This window comes from Sciurus carolinensis, chromosome 2, assembly GCF_902686445.1.
Source record: "Sciurus carolinensis chromosome 2, mSciCar1.2, whole genome shotgun sequence".
Taxonomy (NCBI): Eukaryota; Metazoa; Chordata; class Mammalia; order Rodentia; family Sciuridae; genus Sciurus; species Sciurus carolinensis.
Window position 1 is genome coordinate 88910061 of NC_062214.1, and position 25943 is coordinate 88936003.

Below are 25943 nucleotides of genomic sequence, written 5' to 3' on the forward strand. Positions count from 1 at the left end.
CACCCATGCAAACGAACCAACTCAGTGTCCTCAGGCAAAGCAGACAGGCTTTTATAGCCCGGACCCGGCCATCTGGCCCAGGTCAGCGCGCCCTCTCGGGGAAAACACCAAATAAGACCAACCTACTCAAAATTAATTCCTGAGCTCTGGGCCGGGTGCGCACCAACCTGTGCAGGAGGAGCATTCCAGGCTCCAGTGCCCTTCCAAACCGCCCCGCCAGCGGGGACCCGGAAGAAGGCTTACTGCTTCCCCATGGCTTCCACAGCTAATAGGTAGATTGACGGAATAGCTCTCCTATCAGGAGGTTTGAGGGCATGTCCTCCATGTGCCTCCATTGCACTAGAGGTAGAATAGGCTAGAAGGTCGCTAGGGAACCTGGGGAAATCACTGTGCTCGCTGAGGCTCAGTTTCATTGTCTATACAGTGAGAACAATAATTCCACTTACTTTATAAGATTGAGAATTAAAAGGGATCAAAATATTTAAAATAGGGCACTCAATAAATATTAGCAGTTATTGGTACCAGTTGACTGACCCAGGCAAGCTACCTTTCTGAGTCTCAGTTTCTTTATCTATAGAATGGGGCCACTTACTTTGGAGTTACTACCAAGATCAGCTTCCATATATGTTTTTTGAAGACCATAAAATTCTGAAAAAACATTTCACATGGGTACATCTGCATATTTATTTATATTTTGTTTTGGAGGTAGGTCTTAATTCTGTTCCCCGGGCTGGCCTTGGACTCCTAGACTCAAGTGGTCCTCTTGCCTCAGCCTCTCAGGACTACAGGCATGCACCACTATGCCTGGCTCACATAAAATATTTTTAAATTTGTTGACTCTGCCTTCCAGAACCACTCAATATCAATCTAAACCTTCCTTTACTCATTCTCAGACGAATGAACAAATGAACTAGAATTTTAAATAACTAGGCCAAAGGTCAATAAGGGATGTGAGGTGTCCTGGGGCCAGCCTGGGGTCGGGAAGGTTTGCATACTGGGGGCATGCAGGGAGTGGGCACGTCAGAGCTGGGCAGCCTGGCCTCGGGGCTGTGGCTGGCAAGCCTGGGGTGGGAGGCTGCATCCTGATAGCAGGTCAGCTCAGCCTCTCCAATGCTGACCATGCTTCTATGCCCTGTCTGGTTCTCAGCTACGCCGTGACTGTCCAGGAGTCGTACGCACACCCCTTTGATCAGATCTATTACACGCGGTGCACAGATATTCTCAACTGGTTCAAGTGTACCCGGCACCGGTGAGTACCTCTCTCAGGTAATGGGAGTGGGAAAGGGGCAGGTCCTCAGGGCTTGCCTTGGCGCAAGTTAGTAAAAGACCCCAGAGCAGCGGTTGTCACTCACCTCCCATACCCCCTAGCCACTCTCTGCATACTGAACACCTGAGATGCACAGCTGGCCACTGCTTTCTGGCCAGAGCAGCCTGGTCAGGGCAGCCAAAAGTACTAGAGAGTTAATGGCCTTGGGGGCATCTTTAACCAGTGGCAGATAGGAAGCTGGAGAATGAACACCCCAGCTTTCTCACCCTGAGGGTGGAGGGCCCAACCATGAAGTACGATCTGTGCTGCATCCATGGTCCCCAGAGGCTGGAACCCCAGTCGCCCATAGTAGTAACCCACCTACAGCACACTCTGCATTGGCTGCCTCTGCCTCCCTGTCTCACTTTTCCACTCCCCTGTTAGTGCTTCCTTAGATCACCCTCCAGACTGCTCCTCCCTGAGTTCTTATCTCGGGTCTTGTCTTGGGGAAGAAAATCTACCTAACCCAGCCCCCCTCAGAGAAGATGGAGCCCCATCCCAGGGCATCCAGCCTGGAGAAGAGGGTGCAGCTAGAGTCAGCAACATCTTGGCACCTTGACCAGGCCACTCTTAGCAGTGCTCAATGTGAACAGCCGTTCATGGTCATCTTGCACCCTTCTGCAGATGATGATGTGCTTTCATGTCACTGTGGGAGAAAGGAGTGGAAGGAGGAGAGGACATGTTTGAGGGATGACCCTGGGCAGGTCACTTTTGGGGAGAGATTTCCCATCAAACAGAATAATCCTTGGGAGCCAGTGAGGTCAGGAATGTGAGAATACTTTGAGACAAGTGAAAGGTAAAAATGGAGAAGAGTGTGAGGTATTAGTCACACGTGAGGTGACATTATGTTTGGGGAAATGAGAAAGCTGCAGATGAAGGGTAAATAAGGAACTGAGGGAGAGACCACGTGGAGGGCCCTTTTCATAGTTGCTAAACATTTGTGTTGATTCCAGATTTCTCTTCTGCTTCGTCCTTGTCAAGTGCTGTTCCCTCTGGGGTTTATGCAGGATTCATGGTGGGCAGCAGGATGGGTTGGGCTTACTCTGTGCTGAGAAGCCGAAGTCCTGGTTTTCTTTGATACTTTGCTACTAACTTACTTTGAGACATCAAGCATAGTTAATATATCTGCTTTAAAATCCCTGTCTGCTAATTCCAACATCAGGGTCATCTCAGGGTCAGTCTTCATTGATGGTCTTTTTCTCTTGTTTAGGTAATTTTCCAGTTTACTTGTATGTCCAGTACTTTGGGTTGTATTCTGGACATTACATGTGACATATTAGAGATGGGCTTTGGTCATGTTCCTCCAGAGAGTATTGAGGTGTTGGGTTCATTTGTTTATTTGTTTGTTTTAGCAATCAGGTAGCTTGGCTAAAGTTAAATTCCAAACTCTGAAAGTTTAGTATTTTTGGCCTTCTCTGGATTCTGGGAATCTTCCCTCCACATACATCATTCAGGGGCTTGAAGTTTGGCAGAGATTTTACAAGGCATTTTGGGCTTCCTTTTTATGGCTTGTTCCTTGCTGAGATGTCCCTTTTCACTTGATCGCTGCTGGTTCTACCCTGGACTTGTCCTGTTTGGGTCTTCAAACCAGTAAGATTGCATGTTTTCTGTCTGAATTTCAATTGCTGGAAGCATTATTGAGCTAATCTGCCTGGGGCCATTTTCTTCTTCCAAAAGCCCACTGCTGGGCTGGGAGATAGCTCGTAGAAAAGCACTTGCCCAGCATGCATGAGGACCTGGGTTCCATCCCCAACACCACATTAAAAAAAAAAAAAGTCCACTCCCCTCCAGTATCTGCCCACTGTCATTCCCTAACGTCTTTAAGGAGTTGCTTTTTATGTTTTCCCCTGATTTCATAGTTGTTTGTTGTAGAAAGGTTGGTCCAATAGGAGTTGCTCAGCCATAACCACATCCCCCTCCTCTAGCCTTTGAACATGAGGTGTGGCCGCCTGCATTGTCATTTGTCATGAAGCGCGGGCTTTAAGGACTAGTCCCTCGGACCTCCCCCAGTTTTGCCAGAGTTGGTTTCTGTGGCCCTGGTCAAAGGCAGGGACGGGAGTCCTGCTCCTCCCCTGCTCCCTGGCGTCCCTGTGCCAGAGCCGAGTTCGCTCCAAACGTGGCTCTGTTGGACACTCGGAGGCATGGCTGCCGTCCATCACCCCTGGGCCTGGGTGAGTGAGCGGCTGCTTATTAAATAGGCTGTATTCCCGGAACATGAATTATTTTGTTAAATGATGGAGTCGCCTTGCAGCTTTCCTGATGACCTGGAGTGTGCCTGCTGACAGCGGCACCATCAGTCTGCTTAGGGGTGGGTAGCTTGTTTTCACTCCGTGTCCTTCTCCCCAGAGCAGCCCAGTCCGTGGGCCCTGCCCAGTCCTGCTTCCCACACAGGAGCAAACCAGAATGGGGGAGCCAGAAGCAAGGGGTGGCATCCCTCCTTGATAGGCATTCATGTTAATGAGGCCAAGCCCACCTCCCCTTCGGGAGGGCTTGGAGCCATCCTACTTGGTGGGGACAATAGACCGGATGATGACCTCTGAGTCAAACTCCTCTGAGTCATTTTTTTCCAGTGCTGGGGATGGAGGCAGTCATTCTTTATCTGAAAAGCTCACACAGCCCCCGAAACTGCCTCCTGTGCGGAGGAAGAGCTTCCCTGGGAGGCTAGCTTACCTTCCATTATGGGCTTTTGACGAAGTAGAATGACCTTAGCTTACGACATTCCCAAATATCACAGATTTCCCTGAGGCCTGCATTGTCATTTGTCATGAAGTGAGGGCTTTAAGGACTAGGAGGTTTTCTGGGCCTGTATTGAAGGACTTCCTTCCCCACCGGGCCCACCCTCCGTGGGAGGCAGGCTGTGGGCACCTTGACCCGGCTGCTCTGCTGCTGCTGCGGGTCCATAGAGCAGGGCCCGCGAGTGCCGAGGGGGTGGACAGAGCTCTGCCTTTGAGGCCTGGGGACCTGGGGCTGATCCTGCTCATACTCCATGACCTTGAGCAAGTTACTTCCTCTCTCTGGTCTCTGATGGCCACATCAAATCTCCTCCACTTTGACGTTACTCATGACAAAGGGGCTTTTGATTCTCCTCAGGGTTCAGCCCTCAGACATCCCTATTTCCTTCGCCTTACTCCTTCACCATGGCCAACTGCAGGGCCAGAGAGCCACCCCGTGGGAACTGACACACGGCAGCCAGTGGAGCCTTGTGGCTTTGAAATTAAAGTGAGCTGGGTTTGAATCCTGAATCCGACACTTAGCTGTGTGACCACAAGCAAGTCAATAACCTCTCTGAATCACAGTTTTCTCATCCATAAAACAAAGGGTGGGGTTTAGGGGCTAACATAAAAATTCTAAAAAGTAATAAAAGAGAGGACATAAATAGGGCATAATAATGGTAGCCACCCCAGGAGCTATTGGGACAGGATCAAGTCTCAACACCTGTGGCCAAGGACTAGCACCCAGGCCCCTGGCTCCCAGGCCAGGGCGTCTACTGCCCTGCAGGCCCAGTTCCTTCCTCTGCGGTGTGAGGTTTAGATTCCCAGGGAGAGCACGTGAGGCTTCCTAGGAGCTGTTATGTTTGGGGTGAACTAGATTCATGAGGGACTGAGTAGGACTCAGTGGGGCCTGGCCTCCGTGGGTTCCTCCAGCCCAGAATCTGGAAGTGTCAAGGAACCAAGGCGAAGCCCACGGCCGCCTCCCACAGTGTCAAGCCAGACTGTCCACCGTGGTCCTTCTGCTGAGAAGGCTGGGACCGTCAGCGGGCTAGCAGAAACGCCCCCGCTGGCAATGCCATCGGCACCACAGCCGCACAGATCCTGCCATCGATTTTTCTTTATTGTGTTCCTTCATATTCGAAGCCACCATGCATTTTAAAGTAATTATTGAATGGCATCCTCGATATAGCTTAACACAAATATCACTCTAAACGGGAGTGATTGATTTTCAATACTTTCAAGTGGCTCTCTCCCCTGTGCCTTAGGATCAGTTATAAGACGGCGTATCGGCGCGGCCTCCGGACCATGTACCGGCGGAGGTCCCAGTGCTGCCCTGGCTACTACGAGAACGGAGACTTCTGCATACGTACGTAGGGGCTGCTCTCTGGCCTCAGCGCGGGTGTGGGGGTGGAGGGGAGGGAGAGGGGTAGGGCTGTGGGCAGGGTCCCCAGGCAGCGGGCCCAGCCCACCCTAGGTCACCCCAGCCCACCGGAGGGCTCTGCCTGTGCGGTGCTGACAGGGTGGTGCAAACGCGTCCACCCCCTCACAGGGCGGATGGGAGCAGGCAGTCCAGGCCCCAGTGGGGACAGGGGAGAGCAGGCCCTCAGGAACAAAGGGAGAAAGCGCCAAGCGCCTGGTACTGGGCCGAGGCTGTCGCAGGCACCCAAGCAGGCTTTGTCAGAGGCAGGAGAGGGAGGGAGGAGGGAAGCCTGCCTCGTCAGATGGCAAGACCACAGTCCCCAGAGGAGGATGGCATGGAGGGAGCTGTTCCAGGAGGATTTCCAGAAAGAACTGGAGGACCTGGGAAGAAAGACGGTGGATGAAAGACACACCACCTCCTACCCTGTTCGTCAGCTCAGAGAACAGAAGCCTTATCGTCCCCCAGAAAGAGAAGAGCTGACTTGCTGGCAGCCGCAGGCCCTCTGCGCGTGGGGGCAGTGGAAAGCACCCAAGAGTGGGGGCTCTGTCCCTGCGTGCCAGCCACGTGGGCTTGGGCCAGTCTTGTCACCTCCCTGGGAGAACAATTGTGGGCCCTGTCAGAGTCTAAGGGACTTTCCCCACTCACTTCCGCCCAGTGGATTGGGACCATGAGAGACTGTTCAGTGGCATGGAAGTGTGTCAGAGCAGCGGGGAGCTCCCAATTCATGCAACTCCACCCCGAAGCCTCTGCCTCTCGGGTGGAGAGTTCTGCTTCTCATTACCATCCTCCTGGCCATCCAGGTGGGCAAGGGGGCTGGCACCAGAGAGGATTCAGACAGGGCGAGTGTGTTTTTCTTGGGAATGAAATGACATTTCCCCTGCTGTTGTTACATTGCCCCTGATGCTGGAGGAGCTCAATTCTAATAGCATTACAGGAATGAAGGAAAAATGCTTCTGCAAGTGGGTTCAATAGCGATGGGTTTAGCAGGAAAAATGCAAAGAAATTCACTCAAAGTAAGTCCCAAAGGTTGTTTCTCAGGAGCAGGCAGAGGACTGAGCTAGGACAAGGCCCTGGCTATGCCTCACCTGGGATGGGGCCACTCTGGGGATGCGGGGGTGGAAGGGAGGTCAGCACGGAGCTCTGCGGTGGCTCTGCCCACGCGGAGTGGAGCAGGTCCAACAGAACAGGAGCTCATAAAGCCCAAGCAGGGTGGATGTGTGGGACCTGCCCAGGCCCAGGGCACGGCAGGGGCCTCAGGAAATTATAAAGGGGTTTGGTGTCAGCACAGGGCTCTGGGATGGATGAGCACACGCCCTTCCCAGTACCCACAAGTGGATGCCGGGAAAACGCTTGGAAAATGAGGGCCGGGCTGAAGTGCCAGGTGTCCTGATTGCAGGGCTCCATCTTGCTGATGGGCAAGGGCCTTCCCAGCCTCCTGACCTGCTCCTTACGTAACTACCAGCTGCTGGTGGCCACAGCGGGTCCACCAGGGAGCTGAGCTTGGAGAGCCACTCTCAGGACTGGAGACTGTGTTCAGGAGAGGACAGCAGTGTTGCTGCAGTGAGCAGGGCACGGTGGCACCCTGGATGCTGGTATGATGACGCAGGGGCACACTGGCCTGGTGAGATCTTGCTCTGCACTCCCAGCGTCACCCGCCTCATCTCCATTGAGTTCTGGCCACACGCCACGTGATGGGCGCCATTCTGCCCACATTCCATACACTGACTCATCTCCTCACAAGAGCCCTGTGAGGTGGGTGCCCTTATTTCTTTCATCTTACGGATGGGGAAATTGAGTCACAGAGAGATTAAGCAACTTTTCCAAGATTGCACAGCTAGATGGTAGCAGAACTTGGATTGGAGCCCAGGCCACCTGGCTCCAGAATTGGGCTCTTGGGCTGTTTAGGTAGGCTGCCTCTAGCTTCCGAGCCCAGGAGAGACTTCTCTGCACTCCTGTAAAATGGGGTTAGGATCACTGCATCACTAGGTGCAGAATCAGAACTTGATAAATTTCAATTCCTTTCTTCATTTTTTTTTTTTTTTGGTACTGGGGGTTGAACCCAGGGGTACTTAACACTGAGCCACATCCTCAGCCCTTTTTAATGTTTTGTTTATTGACAGGGTCTTGCTGCATTGCCTAAGGCCTCACTGTGTTGGCTGAGGTTGGCTTTGAACTCAAGATCCTCCTGCCTCAGCCTCCACTGCACCTCACTCCATTGGTTCTTAACATTTTTTTTCCTTCTGTCATGGAGATTTTACTTTAACTGCTCAAAAAAGGTTCATGAACCCTTTCCCTGGGAAAATGCACAGTATGAGTACAAACCCTCAAGGGACTTGCAGCCTTGTCGAAGGAAGTGGTTCAGTATACCAAGGGCATGTACTAGGAGGTTGTTTCAAGCTGGTACTTATTAAACACCTACAATGCCCTCCCCCCGCCCCCCAGCGCCAGCTGCGGCTATGAGGGGAGGGTTAGAAGTGGCTCCTGCCCTTGTGCCGTCTGCGGCAGGATGAACTCTTAGCAAGGTTATCCCATAACAACCCAGTGCCTGAATGTGAGACAGAGAGACAGACGTGCTCAGACAGAAAAGAGTGCTGTGATCTGCGCTCACTTCATGGGACGTTGGGCCAGACCATGAGGGATAAGTGACAGGACGTCTCAGATGGGCAGGAGCGTGGTGGGGAGTGGGCTGGAGGGGCAGGGAGCCTGGCTGGGTTGGGTGCCGGCGGGAGGGTTAACTTCCCAGGGCAGCTTTACCAAGAACCACAGGCCAGTGGTTAGAATGGTAGTTTATTGTCTCACAGTTCAGGAGATCAGAAGCCCGATCCATCAAGGAGTTGGCAGGGCTGGCTGAGGGGGTGAGACCTGTCCCAGGCCTCTCTCCTGGCTCCCAGCAGCTTCTCTCTTTGTGACAGTGTAACTCCAATCTCCACAAGGCATCTTCTCTGTGTGTGTCTCCAGATGTCTTCTTTTTATAACAACATGGTCATGTTGGAATAGGACCCACCTTAATGACTCATTTTGACTCGACTACCTCTGTAAGACTCCGTCTCCTAGTAAGATCATGTTCTGAGGTGCTGGGAGCTAAGACTGCAACACGTGGATATTAGAGGGTTACAATTCAGCCTAACAGGTGGGTGTCAGCTGTCACCAGCACCCTCCTACTTCTTGTGACAGGAGAAAAGGGCGAGAGCAGCCAGCTCACTCGGGTGTCAACATTGCCCACCAGAGAAACAGACGCAGGCTAGGGAACGTATGAGCAGAAGAGGCGATAGTGAGACGGTGGAGACTATGCTCGGGGCACTCGGTACCAGAGGGAAAGCTTGAAAACCTGGTGCCCTGCATTTCCCCTTCCTCAGCCCAGGCAGCCAGAGAACCGCCAACTTCTTGAGAACCCATCTGATACTGAAAGTCCCAAGGAGGAGCCTGCACAAGAACAACTCCTGAGTTCTGGGCAGGGACATGTCACCCTCTCTCCAAACCACCTTCCTGAAAACATGTTTCTAACAGGCAGTGAAGTACAGTGGCATGGGAGGGAAAACCTTGGGTGACTTTGCCACTAACTTGCTGTACAATCTCCGGCAAGACCCTTGGCCCCTCTGGACCAGCTGGGACATAGGATGGACCATGCTGTGCATGGAAAGAGGAAGAGAAGAAATAGTGTTCTGAAAAAAACGGAACTCAATACAGATCCAGAGTGGCACTGTTTTGGTCTCCTTTGTAGCATTTCCTCCTCCTCAGAAGAACTGTCCTCCATGGGCATGTGGAGATCCACATCAGAGATGCCCCTTGCCTCCTCCCCAATGCATTCCCTTTCCCCTCCCATTATCTGCAGACACAGTTAACTCCTGGCCCCACCTGGGTCACCAGGTATCAAAGATTTCCTGAAGACCATTGGGCACAAGTGTCTTCCTTCTTTCATTTGAGACAGTGCTGTGAGCATCTTTGTCCTTGCATAGAGCTGCTTTTATGTCTTGACAAAGCAGATTGTCACTTAGGTAATATGGTTCAAGGTACTTTGGGGAGCTCTGCTCTTTGAAAATATCAGCCTAGATCAGGCTGGATAGGCTGGGTTATGCTGCAGTAACAAGCAATACCCGAATCCTAGTGACTTAAAATGGTAAAATTTTTCTTGTTCACATCTCGTGTCTGTTGTGGACTGGCTGAAGCCAGTTCCTTGCCAACTTCACCCCAGGCCTCAGCTGATGAAGCAGCCAGGCTTTGCAATGTAGTAAGGTGCTGGTGCAGGAGAAGAGGGCTCCGGCTAGTCTTGAAGGCAGGGGACCAGAAACATTTGGTGAGCAATATTAAAACTTATCTCAAGTCCCATATGAATGCTCTACAGGCCATTCAAATGTACCTAAACAATTTAATGTGGGCTGTGTGTGCTCTTCCCCAGGGGTTCACAGACTTGATCATGCCCAATCAAAGTCACCTGGAGGACTTGTTGCCTAGCATGCTGAGCATCTGCATTTCTAACAAGCTTCCCAGGGATGCTGGTGCTGCTGGACCTGGAACCTGGCTTTGGGAACCACCTGGATATGTTGTGCTAAGGGACAGTTTCGGTGCTGCCCACAGCTTCTGAGTAAATTGCAAAGAGGCCCAGCTGGTTGCCCATTGGTCCGTCCCTAGGTGCTCAGGGCTCCTCCTGATGGGCAGCAGGGAGAAGGCAAGGAGAGGTCCTTCTGCTGAATCCCTCTGTCCCCCGTGTGCTCTCGGTCACATTTCCCCCCAGGGGAGTTCGTACCCCAGACTTTCAGATGTCTTCTGGCCCTTCTGGTGGTCACTTGAAATGGCAGAGCCCATCCTCTGCAGTGTGGTTTTCATCCACATCTAGAAGTGGAGGAATGAACCAGAAATTCCAAGCGTGTATGTGACTGATGGTCCAGCAGGGCTGTGACCTAGGGAAGGTTCCGCGTGCTCAGGGCATGTAACCAGCCTGGCCCCAGAGGGGGGGGCTGTGCCAGCTCTGGAGAGCCTGGGAGGTGGGGGTTCAGAGGGGTGAGGGGGTCAGAGGATGTAAGTCCAGGACTCCTCACACCAGTGCTGTGACTCAGGTGCCTGTTTTACCACTGCTGTTATTTTGAACACCCAAGTGTTATTTAAATCTAAATGTGACTCACGCACGTCTTCACTACTTTGTTTACCCTCTCTCTTCTTGCATCCCACTCTGGGTTCGGCTTCCTTGTTGAAGGTTCTTCGGTCATTCCTTCAGGGAGGGTCCATGGTGGTCGCCTCTCTCGAGCTCTATTTGTCTGGAGAGGTCGTGAGTTTGCCTTTGCTCTCGCGTGCTGGTTGCCTGCGATGAACTTTTCTTGCAGCGGAGTGGGGACATGGCTCCTTTGCCTTCTGGTCTTCGGGAGGCACAGCTCTGCCGGTTCTGAGGATGTGTGTCGGGGCGAGGAGTTATTTTTACTTCTCAGAGGTACACATCTTCTTCAAAGCTCAAGATTCATGTCCTGCAGCAATTCTGGAAAATTCTCAGCTGTGTCTCTTCAAAAATCTTGCCTTCGTTCTCTCGGTTCGCTCCTGTTGGAGCTCTAGCCATCAGCCCCTCCCATCCCATTCTCTCCCCTAAATTCTCATTTTTCATTTCATCTCTTGTGCAGCCTCTTGAGCAGGATCCTCAGATCCGTTTTTCGGGTCCCTTAGCTTTGGGAATGAACTCCTGTCTGTGGAGGTCTTAATTTCAATGACAACATGCTTAATTCCTAGGAGTTTCATGGCTTCTTTTCCAGATATGCGTGTTCTTTTTCTATCCTGTTCATTCTTTCATTATGACTTCTCCTTTTATTGCTTTCATTATTTTAAACCTATTTCTTTTACTGTCTCTTTCAGGTACTTGTGTCTTGAGCTACTAGTTCTCTTTACTCAGGTCCTGGAGGATGGACTCTCCTGTCTATGATGACTGCTGAAACTCCATTATGGTGCTTGTTTCTTGTAGAGGTTGTAACTATTTTGCTATAAACTCTTTAGCTCTTTTCTCCTTCCCCATGCCTTGGACTGTGCAAGGCCCTGCACGTTAGCTTTGCATTTTTGGGTGGGGGTAGGAGCGGGAAGCACTGGTTGTTTTTACTGGCTTAGGATCCCTCTTTGGTAACTTGGTTTGGGATTCCATGCTGTGTGCGGTAAAGGCTGGGGAGTTTTGGTTTTTATTTTTTCTGTTTAATTGATGTGAAATTCACATAACATAAAATGAATCATTTTTTTTTCTTTTTTTGGGGGGTCCTGGGGATCAAACCCAGGGCCTTGTGCTTGCAAGGCAAGCACTCTACCAACTGAGCTATCTCTCCAGCCCCAAAATGAATCATTTGAAAGTGTACAACCCAGTGGCATTTAGTACATTCACAGTGTTGTGTAGACATCATCTCTATCTAATTCGAGAACATTTTTATCACTCCTAAAGGAAACCCTGTACCCATTAAGCAGTCACTCCCCTCCCTGGTACTTTGTTTCCTGCAGGAAACTTTCTCCAACCAAAGCCCCTTGTTTTACCCCTAGGTTAGGGGGCAGCATTTCCCCCCACCCCTTTTTTTACTGGTGCATTATAGTTGTACACAGTGATGGGATTTGTTGCACAATCATGCACAAAATATAACAATATAATTGGGCCAGGCTCACTCCCCTGCACTGCCCGCTCCCCTTGGTCCCTCCCGCCCCTTGGTCCCTTTCCTCTACTATCTCCCGTTGATTCCCATGAGTGGGTTTGGGGGGTAGCAGCATTTCAGGTTTCCCCCTCATGGAGCTGGCAACTCCCAAGGCCAAGTGCGAGGCCAGGCCTGCCTTGCCCTTTGGGTGGGTGTTAGTGCCCTGCTCTGGGTGTGGCTGGAGCTGGGGGAGGGCTGTGGCCAGGTCTCATGTTTCAGTTTGGCTCCAACAGTTCATCTTATTCTCTTTCTCTAAACTCTCTTTGTATCATACTTCACAATTCACCTTTCTCTTCTTAGAGCTCAGTGACATCGTTTAAAAATATTTCATTGTATTTTGGGGACACTTGCAACACGAGGAGGCTACATGAGTCCTTTCTGCCTCATCACTGGGACTGTTTTAGAGTGAGCAGTGAAGTGGGGGCTTTTTTTGTTTTGACATTGAATTCAGTGCTTTCTTGGACGGGTTGCTGACTTCTGGCACTAATGAGGACAACAGTGGCATCACGTCGCGGCTTGCCCAGTGCCTTTGTGTGTACTGTTACTCTCTCACAGACTGGAGAAGCCAGCAGAACTCTGTCTCACCCTTTTACAGAACACAAAACTGAAGCTCAGAGATGCTGAGTGACTTGTCCACATGGATAAGTGGCCAGCTAGGAGTTCAGGTGGGTGTGACTTCAAATCCTGTATTTCCCCCTCTTCAGTGGGTTTCTCTTGGCAAACCTGTGGCTAGAAGAGGGAAAGGGGAAACAGGTTTGTAAGAGAGGAGGGGACTAAAGACACACTGGTTTGATTTCAAAATTCTGCGAAGGTGGGTCCTGATGGGTCCAGGATCCAGGAGTGCGCCTGGGGCTGGCGCATGGTGTGTGTGAGCAGATCCTGCAAGAGCGCCCCATGGGCCCTCTAGCAGGCTCCCTGGGGAATCGCACCTGCTGCTGTCACCGAAACAGTGCTGATGCCACTCCCTTGGGTCACCCACACCTGGTGCTGAGCTTTGCTACCTAGAGCCATGTCCATCCCTCTTCCATCTGTCCATCCATCTATCCTTCCATATTTATTAGTTACTCAAGCCTTGCAGGCTCTGCTGAGTCCTGGGGATAAGGGTTGACTAAAAAGCACACGGGCTAGTACGGGAGATGCCATCACAGCATGATGAGCACCGTTTAAATGCTCAGGCAAGGATGTCACCAGTCTGGTGGGAGAGAAGGAATGGCTGCCTGGCTGCCCCAGCAGGTCCCTGCTGAGTGGCCAAAGCTGGTGCAGCTGCCATGATCTGGTCCTCAGTCTGTGCACTGAGAACATGGGTTTGGGATGCTCAGAGCTGAGCTCCAGGTGATGATTCACACTGACCAAACTCATGAAAACCAATGCTTAACCCTGAAGCCAGTTAATTCCTTTGCAATGGGAAATGTAACTACTGAAGATTTGTTCTTGCCCACCTGTTAGTGCTTGCCAGGCCCTAATAAATTGCTGAATGAGTGAATTCATGGTCTGAGCATTCACAATGCCCAGTGGTGGCTTTATGGATTCTCCTATCTTAGACTCTTCTTGTGCCACTCTGAACAACATCTGCTTAGGAGTCAAATGACACTTGGTTCTGTGTGATCCTTCCCCATCCTGTCCCTCTTCTGACCCTACAACTCCTGGGCCCTCTCTGTCACTCCTGTTCCTCTGGTTCTGCTGCTGCTTGCCCTTCTGTCCCACTCAGAAGCAGAGGGATCAAGTCTTCCTCATGCTCAGTGCCTGGCACTGGACACTGAATGAGTGAATCAGACAGACTCATCCCCAAACCTGAGGGCTGTCTATGGAGAAGTGGCTAGCTCTGCCCATGGATGGAAGGACGGGGACATCCAGGAAGATGCTGTGGAGGGTTAGTTTCAAGCTGAGTCTGGAAGATGTACGAGGACAAGAGCTGGACCATGGATGAGGGAGATTCAAAGCTAGCTGGCCTGAGAGCCAAACCCTGACTCTATTAGTCATGCGACTCTCTCTGCGCCTTGGCTTTCTCATCTGTACGTAGGGCGTGTTAAATACCTGTGCCTGTGGGCAATCATGAGGATGACATGAGCTTCCACAAATGAAGGGCTTAGAAGAGGGCCCGGCTTGTAAGAGCTCAGTCAGTGTCAGCAATGGTTCCATGTTTATTTTGATGGAGGAGGACATTCCAGGCAGAGGGGCAAGGTAAGCAAAGATAAGAAGTGGGAGAGAGCAAGACAGGGTCAGGTCACGGCCTGGACAAACTTGTGATGTCATTGAAGGGTCTAAATGGCAAGTGACACCATGAGGTGGTGTCAGGGGACAGCTGGTCTGAGAGCAGCAATATGGAGGTATGTCAGACTGTCCAAGGGGTGAGAGACAGGTCATGGGGTGTGTGCAGGCCTGGGTGAGCTGTGGATGGCTGTGCACTGGCACCGTGGTCAAGGGGCGCAGGTGATCTGGGGTCTGGCCTCTGGGTTTTGCTGGTCAAGCTCTGAGCTTTACTGCCAGGCCTTTCCCCACCCTCATCAGGTGCCAGCAGGGTTCCTGTGCTGTCACAGCTGTGGAAGGATCAAGGATCTGCTTCTTAAATACCAGCTGCGGCTGTCATTAAGCTCTGCAGTCTGACTGGGCATCCTCTGCCGGGAGCCTGGGTTAGTGTCAGAAGCAGTGAGACTTGTCTACAAATCCCCTTCCTGGGTGTCTGGGGCCAGCCAAAGCCTGAGAGGAGCTAACCTGTCCCCAGTGCAATATTTCCCCCGTGGAAACTTCCTGAAGGTCTGGCTTGTCAACTTCCGCATTCCTCCACCCCGTATTCTACCTGGAATGGCAGCACTGGTTTCGGGTCCTTGGTGGCATCTGCTGCTTACCTGACCTCGCTGTACTGCAAGCCCCATGAGTCCTGGCCCCAGCTAACACGGGGACCCGCCTCCTCCCACTCTGCCTCTCCCACACAGGCTCCTTGCTCCTTCGGCACCTAGGAAGCCTTGGCATCCCTGTGCCCCTGCCCAGCACACTCTTCCCCCAGAAAGTCAAGTGCACCATGTGGCCGCTGGCTACTTCACCAGCCTGTGTCACGTGGCTGAGAGGCCTTCCTCTCTGGCAAGGTAGCTTTCTCCCCCTTTATCCTCTTCGCCTCCATTTGTTTCTCAGCCTGGCATAGAGTAGATGGTCAATAAATGTTGAAGGAATGAGTGAATGGATGAACTATCAGCTCCTGCTGGGGGTTGAGTCCGAGCCTAGCACATGCTAGCAAGCGCTCTCCCGCTGAGCTACACCCCCACCCCAGAGATGTCCTTTAAAACATATCATTGCAGAGTCTGTGGTGATTCACAAAGTGCCAGGTATGTGGTAGTGGCCCAGAACACCCGAGTGACCAACCCATTCCAGTTCTGCCTCGCCCCCTCCTGTGCATTGTGACACTTCCCTGCTGATCCCCTGGGACCCACCCATCTGTCCCAACTCCCCGCTTTTCTTCCCCGGGTTCTGTGCAGCTGCCCCCGCTTTCCAGGACCTGCCCTACCCTCCCCGCTTCTGCTTAGTGGCCTGGAAAACTCAGTGCAGAGCTGAACGTTCTCTGGGACCCCCTGCCCGACACCTGGCTTTTCCTTGCCTGTCCTGATCCCAGCCCCTTCTCCCCATGTGCCTGTGTGGGTGCCCCTGTGGTTTCCTCACTGGGCAGGGAGCTCCTCAAGGCTGTGGGGCCCTCTGTGCCTGGTGCCCCACAAGGGACCCATGCTTTGGGCAAGCCTGTTGACTTTGGGCTCCATTTTCTCTGGGGCACTCAAGGAACACTCGAGGGAGTAGTCTCTGGGCAGGGCCTTGAGGTCCTGAATCAGGGGCAGGTGGCCTCAGATAGCCCTGATCTCTGCTCTTCCCTTGACATAGGACCCCTCAAGTTCCCAAAGCCTTCCCAGAGTCCTGGTGTCTGCACCCATGTCACATGTGTGTGTGTGAAGAATCCAAGGACCAAACAGCAGAGACTGAGGCCACTGTCCCAGAACCCAGGAGGCCACCCTTAGGTTAGAGCTGATATTCCAGGCCATGGAGAGGCAGCAGAGAGAGGAAAGCTGGTGGAAGGATCCACCGCTCATGCTGTCCTCCTGGCTCGCCAGCACCTCCTTCCCTCCTGGTTCCTGGCCTCTGTAGCAGAGATATTTCAGAAGAGTGGCCATTAACAGGGTTTTAGAGTCGATGGACACATCAGTCCCTAAATCCCCTCTAATGCTTGCTCTTTGATTAAGGGATGCTGAGTGGTTTCAGTGAGGGTGACAATGACAGTTCAGAGCCTCTCTCTGCCTCCCAGTGGCCACTTCAGTGTCTTTGAAGACCTGTCTCTGAAGAGCCTTGATCAGCTGCCCATTAGGTGAGTGGGGAGGGGACTGGCTGGGGGGAGCTGGACATCCACTCACCCATCTGACCAGGCCTCGGCCACCACTAGAAGAGCCTGGAGCCAGGTCCCTTATTGCAAGCACATGTCCCACTGTCCCTACTGTGTCTGCATCTGGGGGGAAGTTTAAAAGATTTAACTGCAGGGTTGGTGTCCTTACCACTAAGTTAGAGGGAACCAGGACCCGCTAACTTAACCCTGAAGGGGCTGGATTATGGGAAGGGAAGTTGGGAGAGGGCTGGGGGTGGCAACCACTTACCAGCAAGAACAGGGGAATTTTAACATTTTGCCATTTGGTACCCTCTCCCCAGTTTGAGTCAGTCTGAACCAGTCACTGGGTCTCTTTTTCCCTGGAGATCTGATATGTCTGGACCTCCCAGGAAGGGGCAGCCCAGCACCAGTGCCTGGCTGAGGGTACATGTGTATGCATATGGGGTTGGAACTCTGCCTCTGTGGAGGCTGCTCCCAACCCTGGTGTGGGGTGTCACTGTGGGCGGGTCCCACCAGACAATGTAGAAGTTATGAGAAAAGATCCTAGAACCAGATGGGTGCCTACTGCCTGTGTGATTTTGGGCAAATTACTAACCTCTCTGTGCTTCAGTTTACTCAACTGTAAAATGGGATAGCAACAGTACCTTCCTCATGGTGTGTGTGTGAAGAATTCAAAGATTTGATTAAGAGAATTATATAAAGAGCTCAGAAGTACGCTGGGCATGGGGTAATGCTATGTGAGTGCTGGCTTTCATCATTACTCACATGTACACCCAGGAGTATTGGGGTTCGCAGTGTGCAAGGAGCTCCGCCTCTTACAGAAGTATGCACATGCGTAGTCTGTTACTTGCTGTGTATGTGTATTGCACGTCTGCCCAGGAAAAAGCCCGTGACCTGCATGCGGCGTGCGTACCCGCCTGCTGGCATACTTGGAGTGGCTGTGCATTTGCTTCTCCCTGGGCTCTTCTGAGTGTCACCTTCCCCATCATTGTTTCCCACTTTCCTTTCTCCTTCCCCTTTTCAAGCAGCCAGTGGCACTGAATTGTCACCAAGGGAGCCAGAACAGCTCCTTCGCTCCTGCTGCGGTGGGAAGGGGGAGCAGAATGACACCATCAATCTCATTCCCCAGGCTGAAGGTGGGCCTGGAACCCGGGGCGAAAGCCAGGGAGGCTTCCTTCTCCCCCAGCCACCTTTAGGCTGTGCCCAGCTGGAGAGGAAGGGAAGCTCCCAACTGTGGGAGCAGGGAGGGTGGCCCCAACTTACAGGCAGCTCCATTCTTTTGGTGTGGTCAGGTAGAGGGACCTTGGCCTGTTTCTCCAGCCACCAAACAAACTGCAGAGGCCTGATAGTAAATCAGCAGCGAGTGAGTGTGATTTAGAGGACTCTGTTTGTTTGCTCAGCTAAGCTTTTGGCAAGGTAAATGCATAAGCTGCAGAAAATCTCTTTGAAACAGCCGCAGGGCTCAAACGCCCTTCAGTCCTCATAAAGGATCCTCAAAATTATATGGACTAGATTAGTATCTCTATTACATAAAACCATTTCAGTGCCTGCCGGGGCTTTGAGAATAAAGTCACCGGATGGACCTTTTGTTGCTGTGCCCCACCAGCAGCATGGTAATTGAAGATTTCCCTTTAAAAGTGTGTCAGGTGGAAAGAGCTCCTAATTTACTAAGTGGAGGGGCCTTTGTTAGGGAGCTGATTCTTTGTTCTGGCCGTCCCTTTTAATCTTGTTTCTGCACAATGCACTTACAGAAAGCACTACCAGCCGATTGATGCTGGGGAGCAAACCAGGGCAGGGCTGCCTCGCAGGGGAGGCCCGGCCCTCTTCCATCTGCCTTCTCTTCTTGCATTTCTTGTCTGGGCTCCTGCTCTGGACTCCAGAACCTTGGGCAGGTGCAAGCCCTGAGGCAAACTCCCAGTCTTTGTGGGAGTGGCCCCCTTGTTTTTTCCAATCAGAGCACAGCTCCTCCTTTCTAACTGGAGTCTGTGCATGGAAACCCCAGAGGCCAGACCCAGGTTTGGGGCTACATTCTCTGCTGGTTGCCCAATTTGAGTCTAGCTGAGGTCGTCAGCCCTAAAGTCAAGTGCCATCTGGAGCCTGATGGGACAGTTTTGGTTGAAGGGGCTGCCCTGTCCTGGGGTGCTAAGGAACATTTGTTGTCTGAGAGCTCTCCCCAGGCTGCTTAGGCTCCTTGGAGGAGGAGGTTGCTAAACCCTGGTTGAGGGGACTGGCTTATATTTTGCCTCTAGCAGGGAGCCACTCTCTTGGGGCTTAAGGCCACCATGGTGCTGTCTGCTGTGAGGCCACACAAAGGGGAGTTCTTGTCACCACTGGCTAGACTGTCAGTGTGCTGTGTGATTGGCTGCAGGATTTCTACCTCTCTGGGCCTTAACTTCTCATCTGCAATGTAAAAAGACCTATCAGCCCTGAAGTTCTGTGACAGAGGAGTTCAAATGGTAGTGACTGTAGACAGGGGGTTTTGTCGTGTTCAGGTCAATGGGCAAAGTTACCTGGAGACCCAAAGCAAATGGAAGTGTCCAGAATGGAAACTTGCAATTTCAGGAAGAACCTGAGAAGAGTCCAAGAGACTGAAAAAGAATCAAGACACAGAGAGGCACGGAGCTCCTTGGAGATGCCATTTGGTGTGTTCCAAGATGGTGGATATACGTCTCCCTAGGAGTTTCTTGACACGCCTCCTTTGGGTGAGAGCTTCCCCAGTGCAGGGCTGCCGCTTCCTGCACTGCATCCCCAGTGGGCTGCCACAGGCCCTCCCGGCTTCTAAGACGTCGTTCCTTGGCCTGGTGGGGAGTGGGGAGGAGTCCGTGGTGAGCACACCCGAGCCCATAACACCTCGCCAGGCAGAGGAGCTTGTTCAGGCTCATCGGCTGCATCTGGAACAGACCCAGGTGACCACCTTGCCTTCTCAGAGAGCAGGAGCTAGGGAGGGCCCTGCATGTGTCTGTGGCTTCAGTTTGTCATCTGTTATCCTCAAGATGACTTTGCAGTAACCTACTTCTCTCTTTCCTTCTGTAAACCTGGGACTAGGAGGTAAATGACTTGCCCCAGGGTCCCAGCTGGGAAGCAGTGGAGCTGGGTTTCCAGTGCAGCATGGAGAAGGCTGGCCCTGCAAAGCCCACCCCAACCTCATGAAGGGCGCTGGGGTCTCTTTGTGGCTAGTGCTTCATGCAGCACAACCACCCGTTCTAGCTCAGGCTTGGGCTGCGGGGCATAGCCCTGCCTTCCACTCTAACCAGCTGAGTGACAGACTCAGCATCTTTTGAGTTTCTCTTTCCTCATCTGCAAAATAGAAGCAGCAGTCCATGCTACAACAGAGTGATGGCCATTGTGATCACTGCCCCTGCTGACCCCTGCCTTGTCCCTCTTCCTTCTCCTCCTGCTCTACTTTTTCTCCTCCTCCTCTTCCTTTTCCTCCTCCTTACCGACCTGACACAGTGTGAACTACGTGCTAGGCCTCATTTCTGTATTAATTTACTGAATCCTGTGACAACCCTATGAAGTAGCTACTACTAACATCCTCATTTTATTTTACTTTATTTTTGGTACTTTACCACTAAGTTACATCCCCAATCCTTTTTATTTTGTGACAGGGTTTTGTCAAGTTGCTGAGGGCACGTCATCATTTTAGGTGAAATAGAGGCACAGAGAAGTTACATAACTTACCCAAGGTTACATGGGAGTGAAGCAACAGAACTGGAATTCAAACCCAGGCATGTGGTAGCGTTTCCATGCCATTAGAGCCAGAGGCCACCAGCTTGCTGCTCTAGAACTGCTTTCTGAAGTTTCTGTGTCTGGGGAGTATGGAGGGCGATGGTGGGCAGCTTTAGCTGATAGGATCTGGGGTGTGGCTGCCTGAGTGACCCTGCTGTGTGACCACACCATCACCCCAGCCCATCACTGTCCTGCTCAGTTCCCGTTCCCACTGGGATGAAGCCAGAGGAACCTAGCTGTTTGTCCTCTTCGTGCCTCAGTTTCCTCATCTGTGCAGTGGGGATGATAACAATACCTTTCACTCAAGCTCGTGGGGGAATTAGGTGGACAAATGTACATAAATTGCTTGGAACTGACTGGCACACAGCCAGTGTGTGAGCCACCCCTCCACGTCTGTCCAGTACGGAAGGAGAATGCAGAGAGTTTCACTGCCAGGCCAAGGGCGAAAGGAATCACAGTTTTCAGATCTGGGAGGGAGGCCCGAGTGTCTCCACCTAGGGTTAAGGCCCCATCCCTGACTTCCTAAAGAAACTATTTGAAACTGCCATAAAGAATAGAAACAAATATCAGACTCAAAGACTGCGTCAGAGAAGTGTGACCAGGATCCCTGGTCCTGGCTCTGCTCGCTCTAGGACATGCCTGGATTGCCACGTCTCCACTCAGCAAAGACAGAGCATTTGGATCTGTACCATCAGGATCCTTGGGTTCTGCCTGCAGGTGTTCCTGAGAGACAAGAGGATTCAGAACCCCAGAGAGGGGTCCGAGGACCCTGCCTGTGACAGGAAGATCTGTCACCCAGTGCTCTTGATTTCCCCTGAGGAACTCTGGGTGGCCTTGGAGCACAAACTGGTCCTCGTGGCACTGCTTACACCTTTTACAGCTCAAATGCTGAAACATGTAAGATGTCTGGGATGAAACAAGCCCCCGTCATAGGACAGGGTGACCCCTCAAGGTCTCTTCCAGCCCAGAATTCTGGGGTGTGTCTGGGCGGGGTTAGGGCTGTTCCCCCTTCAAAGAAGGCAGAGGCAGTGAGCCTGGCCCTCCAGCTCCCTGAGTGGACCTGGCTGGGGCTTTAAAACACAGCTTCTGACATGTGGACAAACCACGGGGCCACAGTGTGGACGCCTCGGCTGGAGACTTAATTACCTGCTAAGAGCAAGAGACAGTTTTAAGATCTGCGAAGTTGCTTGTGGGAAGTGGTTTATTTCCCAGAGCAGGGTGCAGAGCAAGGGGAGCCATATGGGCCAGTGGCGGAACAGCTGTCTCTTGAGAAGGAGCAATCCCCGGGCCCCCACCATCTGGGTGAATTATGAGACTTGCAATTTTCACGCATATGTTACAGCATCTCACCGACACAGCAGTCCAGGGGGTGGGGGTGGAGAGAGATGGTATGTCCCCGTGCTCTGTGCCCCGGCCCACTGCACAGCCATCCTCTCCAGACACCTTGACTCAAGGCCACCTCCTGAGCCTGTCTGTCCTGGCCAGACCTTGTCTCTGAGGTCCTGTGGGTCCCACAGCTTCTGCCCAGCAGGTGGCCATCCCCTTTCTGCAGAAAATATACTTGTCATTCCTGTAACTGCAGCCTTTTCTTGCCCCTTTGGCAGGGCTGGGAAAATCTCGCTGAAGCGTGCTTAGTGGTTTGGGGCTGTTATATTTTCTCTGCTCTATGATCCGTGTTAGGTTAAGAGGGCCAGAGCTGCGTTTCCTTCCCACTGAAGATAACTCAACCTGGACAGGCTCCCTGTGGGAGAATTAAAGGTGATGAGGGACTTCTGGTTGGCTGGAACTGTTAATATCCTTCCCCTAAAGTGGTCCTCTCCTTCCCCACCTCCCCAGCTGGTTGCATCGAGGAATATATTCCAGTGTGTTCTTACTCCAAATGATGCCTCTTTTCCTTTGGTTGTTGGTGGCTGTCAGAGCAAGTGCTGCATATCCAGGAAAGCAGGAGGGTCCCTCAGTGGGTCCCCTGGAGCGCCAGGCCCTGTGGTGTTCCTCCCCTCCTGCCTTCCCCTGGCTGCTGTGACTGCCACTTTGTAGGTGAGGAGGCAAAGCCCACAAGCCAGAGGTCAGGTTACTAGCCAGAGGTCCTCACGCTGGGATTTGGAAGAGAGGATTCAGGCAGAGGTCTGTCTGCCTCCAGAGTTGCGGGTCTCTATGGAAGCTGCTGGACTCGGGTGCAGGCAGCTCTCTGAAGGTGCCATTATAGCGTGTGTTCATTTTAGGAAAGAGGCATCACATAAATGGCTACGTCTCGGCCTCTCAATCTCTTTCCCACTGGCAAGTCAGGAATTTTCACATCAGATTTTGCTGTGGCTTCCTGGTCAAACGTGACCGCTACCTGAGGAGATGATGTGCTTCTCTCCGTGCCCCTAGGATGGGTAGAGGGTAACACAGGCAGAGGACACTGGTGCCCTCCCACCTTGAAAACTTGATCTGAAGTTGGCCCCAGCCCAACCCAGATGTTCCAGTGACATCCCACTTGAGCCTCCACGATCTGCATCACTACCCATCCAAGCTGGTTGGCATTCTGTGGATCGTCCAGGTTTATTGTCAGAGAGGAGTGCCTTGTTCCTTCCTCCCTGGTTTGCAGGGATGGGACCCAACCTAAAGGCCATTGAATCCCCAGCCACAGAAGCTGCTGTCTCCAGAGGTCTGGAGCGGGCCTCTGGGTGTCCTGTCCCTTCACCTGCTGTGCTGTGTGGCATTGTGTCACTGTCATCTGTCTTCCCTCTTGGCCCCTGGAGAAAGTTGCCCTGAAGGCCCCCAAAGCAAGGTTTGGATCCAAATGTCTCTATGTTTCTGTGAAGTGACAAGTTAGTGGTGTCTGCTGGGGAGTGGATTTGGGGAAATCAAACTGGCTCTTCCTAAGAAAGGCAGGGGACCTTGCTCATTCATCTCTGGCAGCGGCGAGGCCAACTCAGTCTTTAGGAGGGTCTTCCTTTGGGTGGCCTCTTCCCAAATGACCCTGAACTTAGTGAACCAACCCAAGTCCTCCGAGCCTTTTGAGCTGGTGGTAGAGTGTGGCCTCTGAGTGACAGAGCCTGGAGGCTGGAACCCAGGATTCCTTTCCTGTCTGCCTTCCCCACTTAGTTGCCCACACTTTCTTCTTCATGGACTTCCATTTTCCTTCGATGGAGGCCATTGACTTCTCTTGTTTGGCCGGGCACTTGCCTGTAATCCCAGCAGCTAAGGAGGCTGAGGTAGGAGGATCTCCAGTTCAAAGCCAGCCTCAGCAACTCAGCGAGGCCCTAAGCAACTCAGTGAGACCCTGTCTCTAAATAAAATACAAGAAAGGGCTGGGGACATGGCTCATTGGATAAGTACCCCTGGGTTTAATCCCCATCCCACCCCCCCCCCCCAAAAAAAAATAGTTCTCTTGTTCTACCCTGTAAGAGGGGAGGCTGGGAGAGGAAGCTGTGTCAAATCACCTTCAGAGGCAGTGAGGGCTGCCCCAGCTTCCCAAGGTGCCCACCTCCCTCTTCCCCTTTGTCTCTGGATCCAGCTGGAGTCTCCTTCCTGCCACACCCTGCTCCTGGCACAAGGGGTTCCAGTGTGGGGGTTGGGGAGAGCAACTGGGAGGTGACTCCTAGGGAGGTGGCTGCCCCACACCCCAGGCTGCCCTCCTCGGGTTGTGTGTGAGATCGTGTCCAGCTGGTGAGGGGAGGGAGGATTCCCTGTGGACCTCAGGGAACCCACACTCTGGGTAGAGGTGCAGCTTTCTATCCCCAGCAAGATCCTGTGGGGAGAGCAAGGAGTAGCTGGGCTCAGAGCCGAGAAATAAGACCCTCTGTCCAGAACTCCATGCCTTATGTCCATGGAGCTGGACTGGGAATCAGGAGATATAGGGGTGGCCCCCGATCCCTTCCTGTGACCAGATCAGAGGCCACATTCTCAGGGTCAGGTAAGACTGCAGGTCATAGTTGGGTATAGCTGTTTGGATGCTGATCTCTGCCAGGGTCCTGGGGCCACCATTTGCATGCTTGATGCGTGAGCAGTGACCTACAGAGCTATGCGACATGGGGGTCTTGGCGTCAGCCACAGGGGACGGTTCAGGCTCAGTGTGATGACCGTGGTTGATTGGGAGCTCACTTTCTTCTAAGAGAGGCAGGATAGGCTTGAACTGCTCTCAACAGGACCCACATAGCAGCTTTTCAGATAGTTGAAGAACTGTCTCCCTTCTCTCTGCCCCTGAATAGTGTTTTCTTTCCTAGGCTAAATATTACTTTTTACTTAGCAGTTGATTTTCAAGTACTTCTTATGTTCCAGACTCTGGGCGAGGTGCTAGAGAGATAGGAATTAATAAAATAGATATGTTCGTCACCCAGGGAGTTCAAATTCAGCATTCCCAGACACCCCTCCCCTTGAATAGAGGAAGGTCTGCAGGTCTGGCTTGATCAGGGCAGGAGACAACAGCCCTGCTTTGCATACCATACTTCTATTAATATCTGTGAGAAGCCGAGCAAATCACTTAGCCTCTCTGGGATCATTCTAAGAATAATACATACCTACTTACCTCTCAAGGTTAACATCTGACATCTGACATAAATTGGATTTTTACTTTATTACACCAAATGCAAGGTGTTATTTACCTCCAATTCCTTGGAAACAGAGGAGCAGGAAGAGAAAGATGTTTATTTTGGTGATGTTCTTATGACAGTAATTAATGTACCTTTTTGGACGAGAGGGTCGTCCCTTGAACGAATGTACTGAAGTGGTTGAGCACCATGATCATTGGCTTTTTATTTGGACAACGTCTATTGAGTGCTTGCTGTGTTCTGGGCTCTGTGCCAGGGCTGGGGTAGACATGGGGGGTGAACAAAAGAGACAGGGTACCCCATGAAGCTGACAGCCTACTCAAGAGATAGGCTTTCAATCCTTGTCCCCAGATAATTTGGAAGGACATTCCTGATGGGTACCATGGAGGAAAAGAACGCAGGGTGAGGAGAGCCAAGAGCAGGGAGATCTCCTTCAGAAGGGAGGACAGGGGTCAGGCGAGGGCTGGGAGCTGAGCCCTGAAGAGTTCATGGTCGAGCCTGGGGCTGCGAGGGAGCTCCTGACGGGGAACTGGATGGGCAAAGGTCCTGAGGCGGGAAGGGCATTTATGCTCTAAGAAACTGGCAGCTAGTGGTGGGCAGAGGGCCGGGAGGAGGTGTCTGGATGGGGCGGAAGAGGTGGATGGAGCCAGGTCCAATGGGGCTCCCCGCAGAACAGAACAGGCCTTGGCATCCGAGCTGGACCCGAGTGAAGGCAGGCAAGGTCCTAGGGCTGAGGAGGCCTCACCGTTGCCACAGGTGTCTGTGGCAGCCCTGAGCCTGCCGGGTGCCATGTTGGTGGCAGCCACTGTCCTGTGCACTTCTCTGGGCCTCCCCTCTACCCTTCGTGGGAACAGGACTCATGCTGTGGAGTGACACCCGCTGACCTCTGACTCCCTCTCCGGGCGAGACTTTCCAGGGTACCTCCTGTGGCCAGCACAGCGCCCAGCCACAGCTGGCTAGGTAGGACCGGCTCTGGCTGTGACACTGCCAAGAACTTGCTGTGACCTTGGGCAGCTCCCCTTCCTCCCCTGAGCTGCTTGGGACTCACACCCGTCTGTGCCTAATAGATGATCCTGACTCCACACCCTGCACGTAGGGAGCTGGCAGAAATGAGACGGGAAATTCGGGGAGGCAGTGGGAAAGAAGGGTCCTTGCCCACTGCAGCGTCGGGAAGACGGAAGATGCTCTGACAAGCAAACCTTGCCCTCAGATCATCTTCCACCTCTCCCCTTCTCCTCCTT

The 25943-nt window shown here is 52.4% G+C and overlaps 1 protein-coding gene across 10 annotated transcripts in view; it reads left to right on the forward strand.

Moving 5' to 3' along the window:
* Positions 1 to 25943, forward strand: part of Megf11 (multiple EGF like domains 11) — a 325247-nt gene that overhangs the window by 111065 nt on the left and 188239 nt on the right. For all 10 annotated transcript variants that reach the window (XM_047538427.1, XM_047538434.1, XM_047538432.1 and 7 more), the window contains exons 3-4: positions 1148 to 1249; positions 5283 to 5383. In XM_047538427.1, coding sequence (XP_047394383.1) covers positions 1148 to 1249; positions 5283 to 5383 — 203 coding nt within the window. The remainder of the gene's footprint in view (positions 1 to 1147; positions 1250 to 5282; positions 5384 to 25943) is intronic.